Source organism: Microcaecilia unicolor, chromosome 13 (assembly GCF_901765095.1).
Source record: "Microcaecilia unicolor chromosome 13, aMicUni1.1, whole genome shotgun sequence".
In the NCBI taxonomy this organism is placed as follows: Eukaryota; Metazoa; Chordata; class Amphibia; order Gymnophiona; family Siphonopidae; genus Microcaecilia; species Microcaecilia unicolor.
In genome coordinates, this window is record NC_044043.1 from 30,228,245 (window position 1) to 30,252,533 (window position 24,289).

Consider the following 24,289-nt stretch of genomic DNA (forward strand, 5'->3'; position numbering starts at 1 on the left):
AACCACTGTGCGCCTAAAACAGGCCTGAGCCCTTAACACAACCCATTGATCTAACGGTAAGGGCTCATGCGCTACACGTGCGATGACCAGTCGGTGTGCGCCAACTGCCAGTTACCACCAGAACCACCACATGTGGGGGGAGGGGTGAAATAAATAAGTCAGTCATCCAGGGGGGCACGATAGCCTGAAGCTAGTCTCATTTTGCCGCACGCTGTACGCATGTAGAACCTAACGCGCCTTTGTAAAGGGACCCTTACTGTTTTATGTTGTGTATTTATGACACAGTTGCTTTGTTTGCTGCCAAGAGTTGATGGTTTGGAAGTTGGTGGGTTATATAGGTTTAAATAATAATAATGGAGTGGGATGCTGCAGTAAATAGTGATAAAAGTAGAGAAGTATAGGGTGAACAGATCCAGATTTGTGAAAAAGTGTTAATACGATAAGTCAACCTGACAAAGCTATTTTTAAAAATGTAAAACTAAAACACAGAGGTTGATATTCAATAGCACTTATGTGGTTGGCAGCTGCACTGAACACATTAACGCCTTTTTAAAAAAATCTAGCCCGCTTGAATACAGAATTTTGTCCCTATAAGTTTTTATACTTCCAAAGTTACTCATCTAAAAAGGAGGCAGCGTTTAGGGCATTCTAAGGATGGTACCACTTAGCCACATAAATAGCAGGCATAACGTGAACATTTCAAGTTGTAAGTAGAAGTAAGGGTCAACAACCAAGTCACAGTTGATATCTTTTTGTGTATCTTTGACAACCTAAGTCCTAGATAACGTTTTTATTATTTAAACCCAATTGCTTTGTTTTTCCACTGACAACAAAGAAGATAACTCCCGAAAGGTTGTTAAAAGATATATTACTTTAGTCCAATAAGTTAAGTGAATGCTTAACTTTCCAACAACTTTATGGCTCATTGTATTATTTAGCATTAATAAGTTGTGGAATCATGTATTTTATTTCCAGCTCTTTTATTGCAAAATGATATGCATGAACAATACATATCATACAATAAACAGATCATTCTACTTTGAAATCACAAATCCTTCTAACTGTCCTTGGGATCAATATTGCATTTGTGAAGTGCAGAAAGTGTGTCTGCAAATGCTTTTGCCAAGGAGATTCCACCACAGTTTTCTGAGTTTCTGGTAGGGCATCCTAATGGAAGAAGCCAAGTCGAACACTCCACAAGTGCCAAAAATAAAATAGAACCTGCCAGCACTCTGGTTTTTTTTCCCCTAATCTCCAGACCTAACTTTGGAACCTTGCACTCCAAGAGAAATCAAAACAATTTTTAACTGGAATAAGTGACACTTTCGGGTCTGGTAGTTTGTTCTGCAAAAGCCATGTGCCAAGAAGACTAAGTATAATGCATTACAGATGTCAGAGGAAACTGTAGGGCCAGCCACAACACTTACACAGCCAAGTCTGACTGGAATCCAACACAGCAACTTAAAGACACAAAAGCACCTTCAAGATCTTGCTGGATCATATTTAACTCTTGACTAACCACAGAAGTAAATTCATTGTCAGACTGTTTCCCCAATACTAAACTTATTAGGCCTACCCCCCCCCCCCCCCACCCCCCAGCGGCTGCTGCGCAGCAATGCCAACACAGCACATTCAAAGTGAATGAGCTGTCGGCATTAGCACGTGGCTTAGTAAACAGGGGGAGTAAATGTGTTTTTATGATATATCCATTCCTTTAATTTTCATTTAGCAGATTAACCTATTAAAATGTGACATAAGAAATTAAAGAAAATAAAAGCTCTCACTGCTAATGCTATAATAATATCCAACAGAAAAAAATGGAAAAGAAATATTTTTAAATTCCCACAAAAAATAGTTTCTAAATTTTCTAATTACAGGCAATGGGATAACAATAGGCCACCCTTAGGGTGTTGCTACTTTTAACTCGTATCTCCTACTGGCTTCATTTGCTGCAAAGGCCAGGTCAACAGTCTGGTTTCTTTTGGCAGCAGCGGGAGATTTGGGGAATTTGCCTACACTGTATGTTCATAGTAAAACGTTTGTGCTATACCAGTCACACATATCGTTTTGTGATGTTAATTTAATTTAAATATTTATAGACCATTTTTCCAGATGGAAAATCTGCCCAAAATGATGTTAGAGTATTCTGGGGGAAAGGAAGGCTAATATTTATTTATTTATTTATAGCATTTATATCCCACACTTTCTCACCCATGGGCAGGCTGAATGTGGCTTACATTAGTTCAAAAAGGCTAACATCAGTGTAAAAAGGCTTACATCAATCTAGTAACAAACAATCAGATACATTAAGGGTGAAGTAGTTGGTGAGGAATGACAGAGGGGAAGAAAAGAGAAAGGTGCAGAAGAATTCAATATGGCCGCATAACAGTAACAGTTCAGGAGTCACTATTGCAATGTGGGACTGTAGCGTAAGCTTTTGTAAATAAGGTGGTCTTCAGTGATATTCTGAAAGCCTGTTGTTCGGAAGTAGTTTTAACTGATTTGGGTAAACAATTCCACAATCGTGCGCTGATATAGGGAAAGGTAGATGCGTAGCTGGTTTTATACTTGAGGCCACTACATGTGGGGTAGTAGAGATATAAGTAAGAACGAGAGGATTTGTAAGAATATTCTGCATTATGCTGTTGAAGCTCAAGAAAAAAATATTTACCAAACATAACCAAAATAGCATGCACAGCCAAACAACTTGAGAATTGTCTGTTATCTCATTTGCGATCAGGCAATCCTCCTTCCACACAAAACATAGCCTTCCCTTAAAAGCCAAAATACATTTTCAAACTCACCCTTCTTGTGTTTTCCAGAACCTTTTGATCTGGCTTTCCATAGTTAGGCGGATTGGCATAAGGGTCATAGCCAAGCTTAGCAAGCATTGGCGCAATCATGGGCATATCTCGTAAAACGTCCGAGGGTATCTTCCCAACCCACTTGGACAAAGCTTCCACATTGACTGGCTTGATGACTTGATCAGTAGACCTTTCCACCCTGAAAGAAACATAATATTATAAGTACCTATAGTTTGAGAATTTTGTAACCATGCTTCATCCATACAGAGATCGTACTATACGGTCTGAGAAGATTATAAATGTAAGCAATAATCCCTTTTTTGGTCACAGCGTTAACTGCCTTTTATGAAAAAAGATTTACAAAAGTAGTGAAGCGTAAATGGCTGTTATCAAACAAAATGGGAATCGTAGGATGCTGTGGGCATAGGAAGTGAATTCCATTCTGAGCTCCACGTTCCATTTACTCTGTGCATTAACTATACTAAAAATTATCCAATAAATGCTGATGATATAACTTGGGAGCAATACTGCAGCCATACAGGAAACATAAATGTCTTCTTGGGTTTATTTTTAAAATGATTTAACACCAGATAATTTTAAAACTCATAAAAATGTGGTTCATTGGCACGAGTGGATGTGATGCCTATGTCAAGCTAACCTCACAGAAAATAAATTATTATTTTGTAGGGAACACATCAGCAGAGGATTTGAGTCAGATGCATTAACTTGAAGCTCAATGTCCACAGGAAGTACAGCTTCCAGCCATAAAGACAGATAAGGAAAATCCAATGAACATGGCCGCATGTCCTACTTGGGAACAGATGGCCGAGACCATTACTGGTTACAGAGAGGGATTGATCATTAAGTGATCATTAACAAGACTAAGAAGAAACAAAGCATGAACATCGAACAAAGCAAAAGAACTAATATACAACTTCTGTATCAACTGGAGGTGCATGAAGGAGTCAGCAAAGGTGTGGGTGGCTACTGGACTCAGTGGCGTAGCTACGTGGGGCCTGAGGGGGCCTGGGCCCCCGTAGATTTGGCCCTGGCCCCCTGCCGACGATCCCCTTGAACCCCCCCTCCCGCCACCAACTCTCCCCCGCCGTCGCCATCCGCTCCGCCGCCGCATCAGATACCTTTTTTGCTGGCGGGGGGGGGGGGGGGGGGTTCCCCGAACCCCGCCAGCCAAAGAGAGTCTTCTTCAACGCTGGAGTAGCACCTTTGTTCAACGAAGTTCCTGTGATCAGCTGTTTTGATGCCTTACGTCCTGCACCGTGCATGTAGCCCTGTGCAGGACATAAGGCGTCGAAACAGCTGATTGCACCAGGAACTTCGTTGAACGAAGGCGCTACTCTGGCGCTGAAGACTCTCTTCGGCTGGTGGGGTTCGGGGTCCCCCACCAGCAAAAAAGGTATCTGATGCGGCGGCGGGGTGGGCGGCGACGGCGGGGGAGAGTTGGTGGCGGGAGAGGGGTTCAAGGGGATCGTTGGCAGGCCAGCAGGGGGGGGTCCAATGTGGCGGCGGCTTGGGGAGGCGGCGGCGCGGCTAAACAGTGCCCCCCCACCTCGGGCTCTGGCCCCCCCTCCCTGCGAGGTCTGGCTACGCCCCTGACTGGACTCCTCTTACTCTTCCTGCTCTGTTGGGGGGGGGGGGGGTAAATAATGAGAAAGGTTGAAAAAGGCACTTCTATCAAAGCATTCCTACTATTAGATTTTGTTAAGAGTGAAGGAGTGTGGTAGCCGTGTTAGTCCACTCTTAAGGTTATCAATAGAAATCAAAATAAAACATGGAAAAACCCCTCACCTATCCAGTTAGAATATCAATGATATGCTTTGATGTCCCCATGCATACCTCCGACCCACCCCCATCCTCCCACCCTGTCAGACTATCATAGTAATGCTTGAATGTTTTCACTTATATACACTGTCAGCTAGCACATTTGCTTATTTCCGATCTGACGAAGAAGGGCAACCTTCGAAAGCTAATCAAGAAATGTATTAAGTTATGTCCAATAAAAAAGGTATCATCTTATTTTCTTTTCCATGTTTTATTTTGTTTGATTTCTATTGATAACGTTAAGAGTGAAGAAATTAGGTCATTGGCAACGGAATGGGATGGCCCAAAAACCTTTTACCCCACATAGTATCAGGAGCACTGGGGTCAGGGTTAAAAGGAGATGTTATTTTCTTTGGCCCCATCAGCCATAAAGGTTTTCTGTTGCCCCTGGAAGTGACCATGGTGAAAAACATGGAGAATATTTATAAGCAATATTGACTGAAGGCATATTCTAAGAGACTAACCCTGTTGTATAAACAAAGGAGATGAACCTATATATCTGAAAACTTTTCTGTTCTGTTATGATCTTCTGAGATGTATCCTATGTAAGCTCCCTATTTGCTATTGCAAGGTTATATGTCTTGTATTATTTAATTCAGAATTTGAAAGAGATAAGATAAAAATAAATAAACCCCTAGGAGATGTCTGAACATTTCATTACACTTAAGAACTGACTTTCTATGCCATGATAAAAACTGGCCACTATAATGCACACCAAGGGCCTCTTTTTATCGCTAGTGGCTCCCGATGTGGTAATGCTGAAAAAGCCCATGCATAAATTAGATAATGAGCCATTAATCAATTACAGTAAAGTCTAGATTATTCAACGTAAACAGGACTGGCCTGCTGATGGATAAGTGAAAAGTCGGATAATATGGAAAACAATGGTAACCCCCTTAAACAGTGCATAAACAAAGGCCGTAAAAGTAGGGTCCTGAGTCTGAAAACAAATTGTCTCAGTTGCAAAACTTCCCTCTGTGCTAGGCCAAAAAATGGAAAGAGACGCAATGACATCACTGGGGGGGGGGGGGGGGGGGTGTCTGTCGGATATGCCAGATGGTCAGATTAGCGAAGGTTGGATAATCAAGACTGTACTGTATTGACATTAACTGGCATTAATTAGGATTTGCACACGGATCTGCTTGCTCGCATAACGTTGCACGCCTAAATTGTCTCACGTGAAACTTGAAATGGGGGCGTGGCCACAGGAGGGGAATAGGTGGGTCAGGGGCATTCCCAAAATTTAGGTGTAGTGTTAGAGAATAGGATAATTTGCACTCCCAACTGCCACCAGTTGGGTGCGAGGATTTACACCAGGTTTCAGAAGGAACGCTGAAAAAACATCCCGCACATTTCTTAATCTTCACTTCCCCAACTGCAAAGGTCTAAAATACAAAACTAACGCATGCATCAACCTTTTCCTACTTGAGCACACAATTCTGGAACGTGCTGCCGCGCAACTTAAAAATGATCTATGAACTAACTAACTTCCGCAAACTACTGAAGACCCATCTCTTTGACAAGGCATACCACAAAGATCAACAAATGTAACTCCTACACATATATCCAGTACTGCCTAACGATTTTTGCTTGTTATATTACTATCATGCTTTATCATTATCATGTCACCCAAGATATTTTTGCAATACTAAATGTCTATTTTCTTACATATTTCTACTATTCTTGATGTATTGTAAGCCACATTGAGCCTGCAAAGAGGTGGGAAAATGTGGGATACAAATGCAATAAATAAATAAGCCCTTACACTCAAAGTTGGGTCTGTGAATTGGCTTTTTGCGCTATTCTTTAAAGGGCGCTTGGGGTTAAGCACCCTCTAGAATACGAGTTTAGTGCAGATCTTTCTGGCGCCTAACATTGGCCGCCAGTTACTGAATCCGGACCTATATGTGCCATTTTACTCAAAGGACAGCTAGTTTATAAAAGGCCATTTCCATGGGTAAAGCACAGTTTAGCCAAGGAAATGGCTTTGAAAATGATCTTCAGTATTTAAAATATAGGTGCCTTAAACTGTATTAAAAAAAAATAACCCAATAGCCTCTCTCTATTTCAAAGTATCATTTGAGTCTCTAGTACAATTGTTTTCTACCGGTTTAAGAAGCATCATCAAAATCAGAGAGAAAAATCATACTGTCGAACTTTAAATGACGCAGAATGTAAAACTGATATCTGGACTTTTGAGTTTATTAAAATGTTCTTTAAGCAAAGCAAACAACTTTTTATCTGTGCATTTGAGTGGCACCAGACAAATTGTGAAATAAAATGCAGCCTTCTTTTCCTGAGTGAGCTCCATTTACTATGCCCTTATCCAGCTCAGCTAAAAATATAACTATTGACGTTGGTCCAGTCTTCTGCTCAGTTTGCTAAAGATGACTCAGCTACAACTTTAGATTTCTATCACACTGTGGAGCATTCAATTTATTATTGATCTTACAAACTTCAAAAAAATCTGAGCCAGCACAGTGGTCACTTCAGGTAATCTGAGTATTGTTATACTTTTAGCCTAAGTCTATTGGAAAGCATTTCATTTCGTTACTGCACTAAGGGCTTTTTTTTTTTTTTTTACAAAGCTGCAGTAGTGATTCCCGAGCAGCAAATGAGAGGAAGCCCACAGGAATTGAACGGGCTTCTCTCATTTGTCGCACCGGGAATTGGTAGCGTGGCTTTGTAAAAGAGGCCCTAAATAATTTTTTTTAAGTGCAGAAGCAACAGCCTCACTACGATCTTGTTCAATTGTCCTTTCTTCAGTAAAATTATCCAAAAAAGACACAATTACATTTAAGTTCACATCTGGAATTTGATCTTGTGTTCTTCAAGCTCTGTATAGCATTTAGTAAAACTTAGGGGCCCTTTTACTAAGGTGCTCTAGAGTTTTTAGCTCGCACTAAAAAAAATCAGCTGGCGCTATAAGCTGAGACACCAATAAGTATATAATAGCATTTAGCGTCAGCTGATTTTTAGCGTGAGCTAGAAACGCTAGCACACTATAATAAAAGACCCTCTTAATATTTTAACTCTACTTCAGAGGTAAAATTAATTAGACAAAGGAGGTTGTTCTGGCAGGAGACGTAATCTTGAGATAATTTCCAAAGGCAACATCAATTGCTCTGGACATCCAGCTGCAACACTTGTCTGTTCACTCCTGGGAACAGCCCTTTTCCAGACTTCCCACCCATGATTACAAAATGGTCTATAAGAGAGGCATCCAATCATAGTACAGTCCCTGAGGGGAGCTAAGTTCATCAGCAAATTTAAAAGGTTTTAGCCTCCTATGACCACCCAGGAGCCTTCGGAGACCAAAACAGCACCCAAATTGTGCAGTTACAGGTACCACAAAATCAGAAAAAAGCTGGATTCTCTGAAGATCCTAAACCAGCAAATACAATTTGTGATCAGCGAGGATTAAATGGACACAACTAAAAGCAACAGAAAATAAGCATAGGCTCCATGCAACTTCAGCTGGTGGGGGGGGGGGGGGGGGGATGTATATATCCTTTGGTTGCTGGGTGAGCATCAAGGTGGGGTCTTGGGTCAGCTATTTTATCACCGATCTCCCCCCGAGGTGAGCTCCGATTCCGCAACAGCAGGCGGCGGAAGGTGAGAGGCACAAAAAAAACGAGTCAGGAAAGCGCTGCGTCGAGCGCGCAGGAGGTTATGCCCGCCAAGACCCCGCGGGGAAAGCAAAATACCAGCGAGACGCAAGGCAAGATGGCGGCGGCTCCTGAGACAGCGATGGCGGGCCCGCTACCAGCTGACATGGTGCGGGAAATGGTGCAACAGATTTCCGCGATGTTGGAGGACAAGTTAACTAAGTTGCAGACGTCGGTAGATCAAATTCGCGAGACGCTGGAACACCAGAGCGCCAGATTGCAGCATGTGGAGGATAGAGTGTTGACATGTGAGGATACAGCGGTGAGCACGAACGAGCGAGTGGCAGCCTTGGAAAGAAAATGTGAGCAGCTGACTCAGAAGGCAGACGACCTGGAGAATTGCAGCAGAAGAAATAATCTTCGACTTGTGGGCATCCCAGAGTCAGTGAAAGCAATGGACTTACGGAAAATGGTGGAACAGTGGCTACCTAAGGAACTGGGCCTGGACACCAGTAGAATTCCCCTGCAGGTGGAGAGAGTGCACAGAGTGGGAGTGATAAGAGTGAATGAGAGCAGGCCAAGGCAAGTGCTAGCAAAGCTGTTGAATTATATGGACAAGGAAGCACTGCTGCAAGCATACAGGAATAAATCGGGCCTTGCATATGAAGGGGAGAAAATCCTGCTTTTTCAGGACTACTCGACCACAGTATCTGATCAGCGGAAAGTTATGGGCCGTCAATGTAAAAGATTGTATGACAAGGGAGTCCGATTCGCTTTACTATACCCAGCAAAGGTGCGGGTGCTGCACAAGAACAAAACTTTGTTTTTCAATGAGGCGGCAGAGCTGGAAAAATTTGTGGCTACCTTACCATGAGAGAGAACAGTGAAAGAGAGGACATGTGTTGGTGGAGCTTTTTTCTTCTCTCTGGAATTTAAGGGCAGTAGAGGTGGCAAGATGAGAACTGGATATGAGGCGCTTAAAGAAGACAACGAATATGCAGCTGGCCAGTGCATTATGTAAGCGCATCTGCAGGGATGTGAAAGAAATCTTGTGCCATGAACTGCCCAGTTTAAGTTACATAGTTTACATGTTGGACCCTTCACTGTGCTCCCGTTTTACTAATATTCAGGTTTTTCTCTTTAGGGAGCGCAAGTGCCTAGTTACAGGATTACAATGGAATGTATAAGAGGAGTCTGTGTTGAGCGGGGTGTGGGGGTATCCCGGGGGGGGGGGAGGGGAGGTAGGGGTAGTGAGTGCGGAGTTCGGGAGAGTTGGTGGTGTGAAGGGGAGTGTGCATGTTGAGCATTGGTATGCACAAGGGGTATGTGTGCTCAAAGGGTAAGAATGGTAGGGGAAGAATGGGGGGGGGGGGAGGGGAACAATCAAGGGGGGGGGAGAGGAGGGTGGGAGGGAGTGAAAGTTTCTCAAAAAATACTTATGTGGAGATTGTGCGGACGATGGGAAAAAACAAGACCAGAGAGTAAAACGAGAGGAGAGTGTGAGAACCAGCAGAGACAGGTACAATGTATTTTAAATCTGGGGGCTCAGCTGGGAGGCCCACAGATTGCACCGGGAATTAGAGCACGAGTTGACAAGAGATATTTTGTCCTTAATGGCTAATCTTAAGATTGTGTCATTGAATGTGGACGGAGTGCATTCCCCGGTAAAGAGAACTAAAATACTGCAGGCTCTTAAGCGCCAAAAAGCGGATGTGGCCATGCTTCAGGAAACCCACCTAAGCAAATTAGAACATCTTAAAGAAGGACTGGGTAGGGGATATATTCTTTGCAGCATATAACGGAAGGCAACGGGGGGTGGCAATATTACTTAGGAAAAATGTGGCCTTTGATTTGCATAACATGTATCAGGACCCTGAAGGGCGTTTTTTAATAGTGACAGGTGACCTGCAAGGGAAAAGGGTGGGGCTATGCAGTGTTTACGCTCCCAATGTTTATAGCCACAAATTTTTTACTTTGCTGATAGCCAAGTTGGTAACATTAGACAATTACCAGCTTATAGTTGGGGGGGATTTCAACATTACCAGTGACCCTTCAATAGATTGTAAGCCAGCGCGGAGAGCAGGAAGGGACCATGAGGATAAGGGAGTGAATTTGTTAATGAAAGATTTAGCATTAGTGGACATATGGAGGCAGCAACATTTAGAAGATCATGATTATACTTTTTTTTCTCACCCCCATGGGGCCCATTCCCGCCTTGACTATCTGCTGGTATCGTATTCAATTAGTGTCGTAGCAAAGAGCTCGGGAATTGAAGAGCCAGCTGTGTCGGATCATGCCCTAGTGTGGGTAGAGTTATCCTGGGGAAAGAGGGAGGGTCCGGACCGATGGCAGATGAATCCGGCGTTACATAGAAGCAGAGACTTCTGCACATACTTGAGGCAGTGCTGGCTGGATTATATAGTGGACAATGACGCGCAGGAGGTGAGCCCGAGAATTTTTTGGGAGGCCGCAAAGGCAGTGCTAAGAGGGAAGATTATTTCATATGTTGCTTCTAAGAATAAAGCTCGGAGGGAGAAAATAAAGGTTCTTACTACACAATTGCGGGAAGCGTGCAGGACACTGATAGGTCGCCCAACTGAAGGCAATAGAAAGGCATATATGGAGTGCAGGAAAAGCATACAGGTTGTGTTGGATGAGGGTGCGATGTATAATGTTAAATTGTATAAATATAAATTACAGCAATGGGGCAATAAAACAGGTAAAATGTTGGCGTCTCTCGTAAATCAGAGGTCAACGAGGAAATATATCAGTAAAATTAAAAACGAACAGGGGAGAGTATGTGCCACAGCAACAGAAATTCAAGGGGAGTTTGTACATTTCTTCTCGTCCTTGTATGAAGAGGGATCTTTCCCAGAGGATAAATGCAGAGAATTCCTTGAGGGGGTGGGCTTGGCCAACATATCGGTAGAGCAGCAGCAGATGTTGAACGCTCCGATTCAGGGGAAGGAGGTACAAAATGTCATTAAACGATTAACCTTAGCAAAAGCACCGGGTCCCGATGGACTGGGAGGGGAATATTATAAAATTCTCCAAGATATGATAGTGGCGCCGTTCATTGCAATGTGTGAGGATGTTAGAGAAGCGGGCACTATGGGCTCGGTGTTAAATCATGCACATATAGTGGTGCTTCCCAAGCCTGGGAGGGATGGAGAGCTGGTGGGTTCCTACAGGCCAATCTCACTGCTGAACCAAGATGTAAAGATATTAGCGGCAGTGCTCGCGAATCGTTTGGGGCAGGTGGTGCCTTATCTGGTACATCCTGATCAGGTCGGATTTGTCAAGGGAAGGTATGCATCGGCCAACATCTTAAAAGTGTGCAGAGTTTTGTTGGAGGGGAAGGGGAGGAGAGGGGATGCCATTTTGGCTAGCCTGGATGCCGAGAAAGCCTTTGATAAGGTGATTTGGAGATATATGTTTTGGATTCTGGGACGTTTCGGCATCCAGGGGGAATTCTTGAACTGGATTAGGGCGTTATATAGCTCCCCGACGGCTCAAATACTCATAAATGATTCCTTATCGGATGCATTTGCTTTGGGAAGGGGGACTCGGCAGGGGTGTCCTCTGTCGCCTTTACTGTTTATCCTAACTTTAGAACCACTGGCAGCCAAAATAAGACAGGAAACGAGCTTGAAAGGTATAAGAGTGGGAGGAGAAGAATATAAAATAAATCTGTTCGCAGACGATATGTTGCTGCTGATAGACGACGCAACTGAAGCTCTGCCGTTAGTTATGCATATTATTCGAGAGTTCGGGGCCTTTTCGGGCCTTAGTATAAATTTTGAAAAATCGGAGGCGTTGTCTGTCAATGAAGCGTGTCGTTGTTTTGAATCGCAGAATTTCCCACTACGTCGGGCACAGGGAGGTATCAAATATCTTGGGGTATACCTTAGCGCGGACATGGCCTGGGTGTATAAAAGGAATCTAGTTGACCGCATAGATGAGGTAAAACAACTTTGTAAAAAGTGGAAGGAGTTCCCAGTAAATTTCATGGGCAGGATCGCATTGGTAAAAATGGTGTTATTACCTAAGTTATTATACCCATTGCAAATGCTGCCATTGTGGGTGGGAAGGGAGGAAGGGAAAAAATATAGAAGCATAGTAAGCACCTTTATTTGGCATTCTAAACGCCCAAGGATAGCATTTACCAAACTGATATACGGTAAAGCACAGGGAGGTCTCCGGCTCCCAGACCTGAGGAGATATAACGTGGCAGCGTTAATGCGGTGGATACACGAATTGATCTCGGGGGAGGGGCATTATGCGTTCCCGGGATTTTGGGAGAGTTGGTGCAGCCCAAATGACCCCTTTACGGTACTAGAGTCCTGGGCAGTGCAGGGAGCCCGGAAAATAGTGGGGAACCCCTACGTGGCTGCGTTGCAACGGGCATGGAGGTGGTGGAGAGGACATGGAGATGCGGGTAAGGGGGTCAGTCCATTTATGCCGTTAGTGGGAAATATGGCCTTCCCAGCAGGGCAGGGCGTGTCGATATTCGGGAGCTGGCGGGACAAGGGATGTCGGTTTATAGGTCAGTTCCGGAAGGAGGGGGACGATGCCATTCCAACCTTTGATATGGTAAAGCATGAACTGCAGATAGCTGGCTCACAATTTTTCGCTTATTTGCAAGCCCAAGACTATGTGCTAAGTGAAGAGCGCAGGACTCGGTCTTTAGCTCGTTTCACCAAATTAGACTTACTGTTTATGCAGACTAGCCCATTAAGTAATGGGTTGTCAAGGTGGCATCAAGCGATCAGAGATCATAAAAAAGCGCCCCATGTGTCACACTTAGCAGAGGAATGGAGCAGAGACATAGTAGAAGAGGTCACGGCGGAGCGCCTGGGGGCAGCATTTCGAAACTTGGGGAAGATAACTCCAAATGCATCATTACAGGACATTCAGTACAAGATTCTATACAGGGTGCACATCACTAAGGCAAGAGGGAAGGTGTTGGGGATGTGGGAGGAGGACACGTGCAACAAATGTAAGAGGAATGTGGGTTCATTTTTACATTGCTTTATAGAGTGTCCATCATTACATGAGTTCTGGGTAAGGGCGTTGCACCTACTGGAAGAGATATTGCAGCGTACAGTGGAGTGGCAGTATTCTGTCACCCTGATGGGATGTGGGGAGTCACTCCAAAAGCAGGGATTGGGTGCGGCCCAGACCAAATTTATACTACTAGCAATGATAATTTTGAAGAAGTGTATATTAAGGGTGTGGGTTGCTGAGGAGCCCCTGGACCTGGAGTCGTGGAAGTCATGTATGGTAGAAATGGGTAGTTGGGTAAGCATGACATATAAATTTGCTACTGCTCTGAGACTTCGTCAATATCGAGATCTTTGGGGAAGAACTCAAGCTCTGTTCTCACAACAATGCTCCAAATCTGGATAGTAGAGTCTGTGTGTAGTTTGGGGAACTCACTGGGGAGGGGGAGTGGGGAATGGAAGGGGGATGGGAGGGGAGGGGGGTAACAGGGAGGAAAGGGGTAATAAGTAAAATGCTGTGGAGATCAGATGGATATAAAGTTATTATATGTTGTTGTATAAAGAGTTTTATTATGACTGTACAGGTTCTGTTATGCTGGAGACATATGCTGTATGGTGACTGACTCCTAACGTAATAAAAATATTTTTAAAAAAAAAAGGTGGGGTCTTAAAAATATTTTTTTGAATTCTTTGGTAAGGACCAGGATCAGCAAGCTGAGAGGCTGAAAGGCACCTCATACAGTATACTCCCATCCAGTAACAGTCCAGGCAACCTAAAGGGGTTTGCTTAAACTTGGATGGTGAAAGGGAAAATACACTACTTATATTATTTCCAGTCAAAAGTAGAATAACACTTGTAGTTCTTTAGAAATAGGGCAGTTCCACGAAAGAATGGACATGATCCTTAAAAATTCAAGTGACCCCTTTACTAAGCTACAGGAGGGCTACTGTGCAGGTGACGCATGCCAAATTGACCTATTACCGGGGTAGCTTGGGCGCACGGTGGTAGTTCAAAAGTTTTCGCGCGCAGTTTCCCACAGTACAAAATAATTTTCTGTTTTCTACCGTGGGGGGGCGTTCCCGGCGGTAATCGGCAGTAAGGCCACATTGCCACACACTTCCTGATTACCGCACAAGTAGCAAGTGAACCCTTACCGCCTTCCAAACTTGTCCACGGTGACTACAATGATTCCATTACTTTTGAACACATGAAATAATGTCACATTAAGTAGGGTGTAGATACAAGCGTCAAAACTTGTGCTCAAAAACAGTTTCATGATCGTATCCTGCACCAGAAATTTTAAGTTTGTCTCTTCCCACTAAGGGGGAGAAACGCTGGTATCAGAATCACCTCACAAGGGTAAAAGAATTACACCTTCTAAAAATAAAGAATCACCACTGTACTGCTCATTACATCTCAAGATTGTATCTCAAATGACTTGCTAACTTACTTATATTTTATTGTGTAAAGAACTATAACAAGACTTTATATGCTACATGTGCTGAAGTTTTAACTTTTGATATTTAAATACTTTAAGTAAATATTCAAACCTTGAATAGGTAAATGTCTTCTTCTCTATGTACAGTACTTTGGATAAGAAAAATCCAAAAATTGAAGGATTTTCTGAATTCTAGATTAATTCTGTAAATAAAACGGTCATGTTCATCAATGGTTAGAAAGTGCTGAGTCCTCCATTACAACTCAATTATGCTTTTTGGTACTCTCATGCCTTTCAGTACACATTTCAAAACATGGCCAAATTAACAGCTGCTGAAAAACAGAGGAATTACCATGAACATCTTAAGGCAAAGGGCTTGCTAGTTACAGTTCAAGACAAAGACAAGAAACAAAGAGCTGCAAGTTGCGCCAAAATGACTCCAAATGAATTAAAAAAATGTCAAGAATTCCATAAAAAGAGCCAGGAAAAGTATAGAACGTGTCTAAAACAGCTCAGTATTGCTAATGTTGTCAACGCTTCCACCCCTCACACAAAAAGTCCATAAAAGTCGCCAGCCACTCTGGCGAAGGCAGTGAAGCAAACGCTTTATCATCTGCCTCATAGTCCTAGAAAGCGATAAAAAGCTCTATTTATATTAGCTAGCCAACATGGATTGAAAATTGACGCCGCACTTCAGAAACAAAGTCGTTTAGAAGAGAATGTTAAAAGCTCCGTTATTTTTTTTTTACATGTGAGATGACATATCAGGAAAGGCACCAGGAAAGAAAGATAGTGTGACTATCAAGGAGGAATTGAGAAAAAGGAAGATTCAGCAGCAGTTTCTATTCTATATGCTAAAAAAGGCCTACAGCATATTTTGTGAAACATTCTTATCGGTAGAGTCGTAGGTTAAACCTATTAGCTTTAGCAAGTTCTATAATCTACTACTACTATTTAACATTTCTAAAGCGCTACTAGGGCTACGCAGCGCTGTACAATTTAAATCTAAGACCACAGGAGTTTTGTCTTGTGAATGAACTGCCTCAACAGTACGTGTCTGTAAATATTATGAAAATGTTCGACTCCTGCTGGAAGTTCTGAACAAACACAACCTGTCTTTACCAACACAGTTCCGTTCTTTCATTGCTAAGTTACTTGTGATCCTGATTCAGAACTATGCATATACAGAAAGTGCAACACCTGTTCTATCAAATTTGACATTGAATTCTGTTTGACTGATGAACAGAAATCTTTAGATGCTGTATGGTATCAGTGGGAAATGGCGAATCAGTGGATTACCAAGTCCCATAGCTGACAACTTGCTTCAAGATGTTGAAGGCAAAGCTGAATGTCTTTCTTGTTCATTCATTTGTAAAGAGAAAACAAAGTCTGTACTTTCAAAATACCAATCAGAAGGTTTCAAATTAAATTGTTGTCATCCAAGTTGATTTTTTTTTAGAAAATTATGCCTTTAAACAACAAAATAAAATTCAGAATGCACATTGGACCAACAGTCAAGCAACTGTTTTCACTGCATATGATTGGATGCCAAAGCTGGAATTTCAGCAGCATTCATAAGTGATTACTTGGACTATGACAAATAGGCAATCCATACATTTTTTTCTCAATTATTAAGTCTGGTCAAGAGCAAGAACCCTTCAGTTAAAATTCATTTCTTCAGTGATGGGGCTTGCAAGCCAGTTTACGCAGACGTTTCTGTTTGCAAGCCTCATATTTTTGCAAACTGAATTCAGTGTCAAGCTGTTGTGGCATTTCTTTGCCACCAGCCACGGCAAGGGTGTGGTTGATGGTATTGGAGGAACAGTTAAACGCTTCCTGGTCAATATATATATTTTTTTCTAAATGGTCACTAAAAACAGCACTTACACAGCTATCTGGCACTGAATATCGCCGGTTAGTGGTTCGAACGATATAACCGGCTATCCACTGATTCTAAAGGCAGACCGGCCAAGTTTGGCAGGCATATTTGGCTGCCACAATAGGTAAAATAACTTATAGCGCTAATTCAATGCTGGTCACTGGGTTTAGTGCAGACCAAGGGAGACAGCCCAGCTATCTTCCACGGTCTGAACATCAGGCAGTTAGTTTGGAAGGAATGCATGGCAGGTAGAGTTATTCAGTCAGCCGAAGATATGGCAAAAGTTGATGAAAAATCAGTTAAAATCAATCATGCTGCTGAAATGGAAAAGTCGTGCTGACCTTGGTGAAAGATGAAAAGATATCCTTACACTTTCAAACACTTACACTGTCCACTGTGGAGTTGCTGTTGATATATGTTGTAGACTATGGTGTATTCTCTGTTTCAGGATTTAAACATTTTCCTTTAGAAAAGATATTGTACTACCAGAGACAATAGAAACATCCAATGATCCAGTTGAAATCCCTAAACCAGTAGCCGATGAAGTCAAACCAGGAGATTTTCTTCTGGTGTAGTTTGACTCACTTCCAAATCTATCTTCGAATTACTTTACATGTGGAGAGATTTTTCTTCTAATGGAGGAAAAAGGCTTCAGATGCTTGGTTCAAATAAACGGTGGAGATTGGAGGTTTTTTAAAGGCTGATGAGGAACTTCGCTCGGCATAAATACAACTTACGAAAGTAAAAAAACTGAACCGAGCATCTGAAGCCTTTTTCCTCCATTAGAAGAAAAATGTCAGGCTTTCAAGGCAGAACTAGGTTTGTGAGCCCTTGGGCCACCGCCGAGGAGCGGCAGGCAAAACCACCCCACACAGGGATAAGACAGAACTCTGACAAGGACGGCTAGTCTTCACCTGCACTTGACCACTGTTCCTCAGGAGTTGAGCCCCTGGGTGCAGGTGGCTGGCAGGACTTACCGGACAGGGCAGGAACTGCATACCCACTAGGCAGGAAGTGGACAGGCAAAAGGGTCAGGAACTGAAAGCTGCAGAGCAGCCACTAAAACAGGGAACAACAAATACTGACAGACAAGAGACAAGACTGAAAGCTGCCAGGGCAGCCACTAAAACAGGAAACAAATACTGACAGACAACCAAGAACTAGACAGAGAAATACAAACAAGAAACAAGACTGGGAACAAGCAATACAGTACAAGATAAACTACACAAAGACTATACTAGAAACAGACAAGAATCTCAGACAATAAACTGGACTAGGCAGAAGTGCACAGGGCACACCAGCATACCAGGGACCTTAGGAGATGCAAAGGCAAACGCAGAAGTTTCTAGGTGATTAATAAAGCCCATCAGCACCTAAGGCTCAGCTGTAGCAATCTCAAGGCAACTACGGATGCTGTTCAGGCACAAACAAGAAAGACAAGTCTGGCAGCCTGGAAGATCCGGACCAGACTGGGCTGAAGCCTGGAATGGGTAGGGACAGCAAGACAATCTATGGCAGCCACCGGTTCTGGTCACCAGAGGGCGAGGGGAACACAAACCAAGCAGCAGGCAGAAAGCATACTGAAGCATAGAAAGGCTCAACATACACAGGTGCAGCACAGTGGAGCAATCAGAGCCATGCTGGAAGCAGCCAGCACACAGAGACAGAACTAACTCAGAAAGGACAGAGAGAAGCCAGCTCAGAAGCTGACCCCCAGAAATAAAGTAAGCCTGAGAGGAGTCACGACCACAGACATGACAAAATCTCTGTACACGTAAAGTATTATACATTGCAACTTAATTCGAAGACAGATTTGGAAGTAACTCTTTTCAAAGGTGTAGTTTGACTGCAAGAAAAGCATAAAGTTGTATGCTGATCAAGCAAAATCTGTTGATGGAGATTCAATCGAAGTGGCATTCTTAAGGAAACAAAATAAATAAGGTACCGTATTTTCATTTCTGATTCGAGAGGATATCAGTTGGATTGAACTTGACCAGATTATGAAAAAGCTAGAACAGCCAAATATGAGCAAGTGTGATTACTGTTGCTTTATCAAGCCAGTGCATGTTACATACACCTAGACATTTACATACAATTGATGGTAAAAAGAATATTGATCTCTTTTGAAAACTGAATTAATACCAATCCATTGTATGATGGAGGGTTTCTTACTATACTCTTATACAAGTACTTAAGTCTTACTCCTGGAACAGAAGAGATCATACTAAAAATGAAATGGAAATTTCATTGTTCCAATTTGTTAAGTTTGATGAACACCTGATGGTCTGGAAAATCTGTCTGAGAATAGAGACCCCCCAGGTCCGGGTTGAAAATGATTATGATTAATGTAACAATTAAATCAGGGGAGACAAAAAGCTTGCAGCTAGATGATTCTGCTTACAGCAACTGCTGAATAATAATTTACTGGACATTGAGCTAATGTTGAAATAACTTGAGATAGATGCGAGACATAACACATATTTGTAAGCTAGAAGAATGATACAGAACACGGAATTAGGCTGTGTCCATGATCCTATTGCTGTTGGGAAATCATAGCTTTATCAGCATTAAGTGACTTGACGTGAATTAGAAAGATAAAATATAGGCTCAGCTTGTTAATAATATGCTGGATGGACAACTGCTGACACATTCTGATATTACAACAATTTCCCATGATTCTGGTGAACTTTCATAAGAAAGATAATGATTAGTGAGTAATGCTTTCCATATGATGCTGATAACATGTGATTCCTGAATCTAATTATGATGTGGCTTTCATTGCTTACCAATAAAAAGAAGAGGGCTGAAGCGTATCTCTGAGCCAGTCCTGTAGAATCTCTGCAGTTCAAGAGACTCAGGAGTTCGCTCCAAATTGGCCTTTGCTTTTATTTATATCTCTCTATATAAAAAGCAACACCAACGTTCTATGAAGCCTCCAGCCAGAAGTGTGAAGGGGGCGAGATATCCGGTTTCCCTATGAGTGTCTGCCCCGCCCTCTCTGTAACACAGTCAGTGAAGGAAAACAGCAGAGCACGAAATCAAATCGCTGGCTCTGTAACAGTGAAGGACTCAGAGGGGGGAGGGGAGAGAGGCCAGAGGGCAGGGACACACACACTCCCACATGCATACAGAAGAAAACATTGCTAGCCCCCGTTTCATTTGCATCAGAAACGGGGCTTTTTTACTAGTATCTATATATTTTGTGTTATGTGCTGCATTTCAATTTCACTTGACCTCTTCAAAGGAATCTAGAATAAAGAACTGATAGGTCCCCTGGTGAGGGAGGGCACATAAATATCAGCTTAGCCCTACACGGTTTCACACTAAACTGACTTAATTTCTTAACGTTCTGTAAGTTTTTCCATTTGAAAAATAAAAGTTCTGTTTTGTTGTGATTCTATTACCCAGCACAGTGATTCAGTTACCTGCAACTAAATTCCATTTTTCTTTCATACAGTTACACATAAATGAGACTCATTCAAAATTCAGACCCTGTTTTCAGGGACAACTGGTATTAAGTACATGGTTTCCCAAGGAGTTGGACTCTTTGAGCCAGCAGCTGCAACATCCTTGTAGTTGTCTCTTCCCCAGTGGGAACAAGCTACTGGGATTCTCTGTCCTGGTGCTTCTCATGGATAGTGTCCACTGCTCCTCTCCTTACTGCTCCTCTGTCTATTAGCCTTGATTAGATCAGTGTTTCCCCAAGTCCAGTCCTGAAGAATCCCTTGCCAGTCAGGTTTTCAGAATATCCACAATGAATATACATGAAAGAGATCTGCATATAATGGAGGCAGTATATGCAAACTGAGTTCATGCATATTCATTGTGGATATCTTGAAAACCTGACTGGCAAGGAATTCTTCAGGACTGGACTTGGGAAACACTGGACTAGATTATAGCTTATAATTTAAAAACTCCATGGAGTAGGAATTGTCTATATGAGTGCTGTGTGCATCTGGTAGGCGTGATTAACAATGATAATAATGTGAAGAATTCAGTGCTCAAACAAAAGTTTGGTTTTATTTATTTTTATTTTTGTTACATTTGTACCCTGCGCTTTCCCACTCATGGCAGGCTCAATGCGGCTTACATGGGGCAATGGAGGGTTAAGTGACTTGCCCAGAGTCACAAGGAGCTGCCTGTGCCTGAAGTGGGAATTGAACTCAGGTCCTCAGTTCCCCAGGACCAAAGTCCACCACCCTAACCACTAGGCCACTCCTCCACTGTTGCTACTATTTGAGATTCTACATGGAATATTGCTATTCCACTAGCAACATTGCATGTCAGCCCTTGCAGATCACCAATGTGGCCGCGCAGGCTTCTGCTTCTGTGAGTCTGACGTCCTGCACATACGTGCAGGACGTCAGACTCACAGAAACAGAAGCCTGCGCAGCCTTCTACATGGAATGTTGCTAGTGGAATAGCAACATTCCATGTAGAATCTCCAATAGTAGCAACATTCCATGTAGAATCTCCAATAGTATCTATTTTATTTTTGTTACATTTGTACCCTGCACTTTCCCACTCATGGCAGGCTCAACGCGGCTTACATGGGGCAAGGTGAAATTAGATCTTACCTGCTAATTTTCTTTCCTCTAGACCCTCCAGACCGGTCAAGACACGTGGGTTATGTCCTCCTACCAGCAGAGGGAGACTGAGAAAACACTAAGCTTTTGAAGCCTGTATATATAACCTATGCAGAACCTCCACTAGCCAGTATAACCCTGACAAAGCAGAGAAACAAAAAACACTAACAACAACTAGCAACCCTGTATGTGGTCACAGTAAACTGCAAAAACAAGAAACATCTTCCGCTTGCTCTTACGGAAACTTGTTCCTTTGCCTTTGATAAAACAGTTGGGCTTCTACAAGAAGAGCCCCACCTGTCCCAGACTCCTATCACAAAACAGAAATAAACAGAGTCTGCAATTAGAGAAACAATCTACAGCTGCCAAGAATTATCCAACAAACACACCTCCTGGCCTCCAATACAGACAGGGCAGGCTCTTGACCGGTCTGGAGGGTCTAGAGGAAAGAAAATTAGCAGGTAAGATCTAATTTCACCTTCCTCAGCGACCCTCCAGACCGGTCAAGACGCATGGGACGTACCAGAGCAAAAACTAACTTATGGGAGGGACCTACTAAGGCCAGAGGTCAAAACTGCTGCCCCAAAGCGCGCCTCGTCCTTTGCATGCACAGGAATCCTATAATGCTTCACAAAGGAATGCAACGAAAACCAAACCGCAGCCCGACAAATATCTAACGGAAAAATCATACTATTCTCCATCCACGAGGCTGCCATTCCCCTAGTGGAATGAGCAGACCAGCCCCTAGGCACCACACGACCCTTCACCAAGTAAGCAGATGCAACCGCCTCCTTCAACCACCGTGCTATGGTCACCTTAGGAGCCGCTTCACCCTTCTTTGGGCCACCATGAAGAACGAACAAACGGTCAGAGGCTCTGAAGTCCTGAGTTCCAGAGAGATAACTCAAAACTCTCCTGACATCCAGCTTGACAATACCATGCTGCTCCGCATCTCCAGCCATATCACCCAACACTGGCAAAGAGATGACCTGATTAACATGGAACTCGGAAACCACCTTGGGCAAAAAAAGGAAAGCACCGTCCACAACGAAACCTTTCCCTTAGAAAGGACAAAAATGGTTCCCTACAAGACAAAGCCTGAAGCTCTGAAACCCTCCGTGCTGAAGTAATCGCCACCAACAAGACCGTCTTTAAAGATAAATCCTTACAAGATGCCGATACCAGAGGCCCAAACGGAGGCCTGATCAAAGCATCCAAAACTAGCTTCAAATCCCACGGAGGCACCATCCGCCACTGAGGCGGACGCAGCAACTTAACACCCTTCAAAAAATGCACTACCTCAGGCACAGAAGCGAAGTACTTTCCCTGAAGCTTCCCACGAAAACATGACAAAGCTGCCACCTGAACCTTCTGTGTAGACAAGGCCAAACCCCTATCAACACCATCGTGCAAAAATTCCAAACCTTCCGCCACCGAAGAGTGAAACGGCCGAACTCGATGGTCTTCACACCAGTGCTCAAAGATTCTCCAAACCCGGACATACACCAAGGAAGTGGATCGTCTACGGGAATTCAACATCGTAGCAAAGCCACTGGACGAAAGCCCCTTCTTCTTCAACTTGTGCGGCTCAAGAGCCAAGCCGTAAGCGAAAACCGAGCCGGATCCGGCATGATTATCGGGCCTTGACACAGAACTGATCCCAACAAGGGCAGGGCCACCGCCATGGTCGACGCTGCCAATCCGGAGCCACCAGAATCACCCGACCGGAGTGATGTTCGATGCGCTATATTACTCGACAGACTAACAGCCACGGAGGAAACACATACAGCCACTCCCAAGGCCAAGGCAACAGAAGAGAGTCGATTCCCTCCGCTCGAGGGTCTCTCCAGCGACTGAAAAAAATCTCTGAACTTGCGCATAGCGAGCCGTTGCCCTAAGATCTATCACCGAAAGTCCCCAGACCGACACAACTCGCTGGAACACTGACTGAAGAAAAGACCACTCTCTGGGATCTAGAGTGTGCCTGCTGAGATAATCTGCATCTATTTGACCTACCCCAGCCACATGCGCTGCCGAGAGAGCCTGAAGCTGAGTTCAACTGCGCCACCAAAGCTCTTCGTCCCCCCTTGACGGTTGACATACGCTACTGCCATGGCATTGTCGCAGAGCACTCGGACTGCCTTGTGGCGAACCACCGACGGCAAGGCCTGGAGCGCCACCTGAATGGCCCGAATTTCCAGCCGGTTGATGGACCACTCTGCTTCTGCCCGAGACCACCGGCCTTGAGCTACCTGACCGAGACAATGTGCCCCCCAACCTTGCAGACTGGCATCCGTGACCATTACCAGCCCCTGTGGGGACTCCAACAGCATTCCTTTTCCCAAATTGCGCAGGTTGAGCTACCAGCGGAGACTGAGACGAGGGGCCACCGACAGCGGAAAACACATCTCCAAGTCCTGCGACAAAGGGGACCAACGACTGAGCAGAGCTGACTGTACCTGACGCATGTGCGCCCTGGCCCTCGGAACTACCTCTATGGTCGCTGCCATCAGGCCCAGGACCTGACGATAAGTACGGGCCGTCGGCGCCTTCTCTGCAAGGAACCGACGAATCGCTGCAACTTGGAACCAAAAGGCCGCACAAAGGAAAGTGAAGATAAGCTTCCGTCAAATCCAGGGAAGTGAGAAACTCTCCTTTCCGGACCGCACCAGTGACCGACTGCAACGTCTCCATCCGGAAAGAGGGCACCTTGAGTGCCGCATTGACCCTTTTGAGATCTAAAATGGGACGAAAAGTGTCCTCTTTCTTGTGGACCACAAAATAGATCAAAAAGATCAAATAGCACCCCGAGCGTTGCTGATCTGAAAGAACAGGAACCACGGCTCCCAACGCGAGCAGCCGCCGCAGAGTGTCCCTCACTGCTGCCCTCTTGCTCCAAGACCGACAGAGGGATTCCAGAAACACTTCGGGAGAAGAGCTTTCGAATTCCAGCGTATATCCACCTCGAAACACCTCAAGAACCCACTGATCTGACATGATTTGGGCCCAGCTCTGGTAAAACAGACTCAGCCGAGCCCCGACATGCACCAGAGCCTGAGCCCGCACACCTTCATTGGGAATTGCGGCCTGAATACTAACCTCCCGCGGAAAAGTCACGCCCTCCGCGACGA

General features: G+C 43.9%; 1 protein-coding gene across 6 annotated transcripts in view; it reads right to left on the minus strand.

Moving 5' to 3' along the window:
* Window positions 1-24,289, minus strand: part of TPST1 (tyrosylprotein sulfotransferase 1) — a 172,628-nt gene that overhangs the window by 69,439 nt on the left and 78,900 nt on the right. For all 6 annotated transcript variants that reach the window (XR_003939883.1, XR_003939882.1, XM_030185611.1 and 3 more), the window contains exon 3: window positions 2,805-3,003. Coding sequence is in view for 4 of the 6 variants with exons in the window: in XM_030185611.1 (XP_030041471.1) it covers window positions 2,805-3,003 (199 nt within the window). In the remaining 2 variants the exon portion in view is untranslated. The remainder of the gene's footprint in view (window positions 1-2,804; window positions 3,004-24,289) is intronic.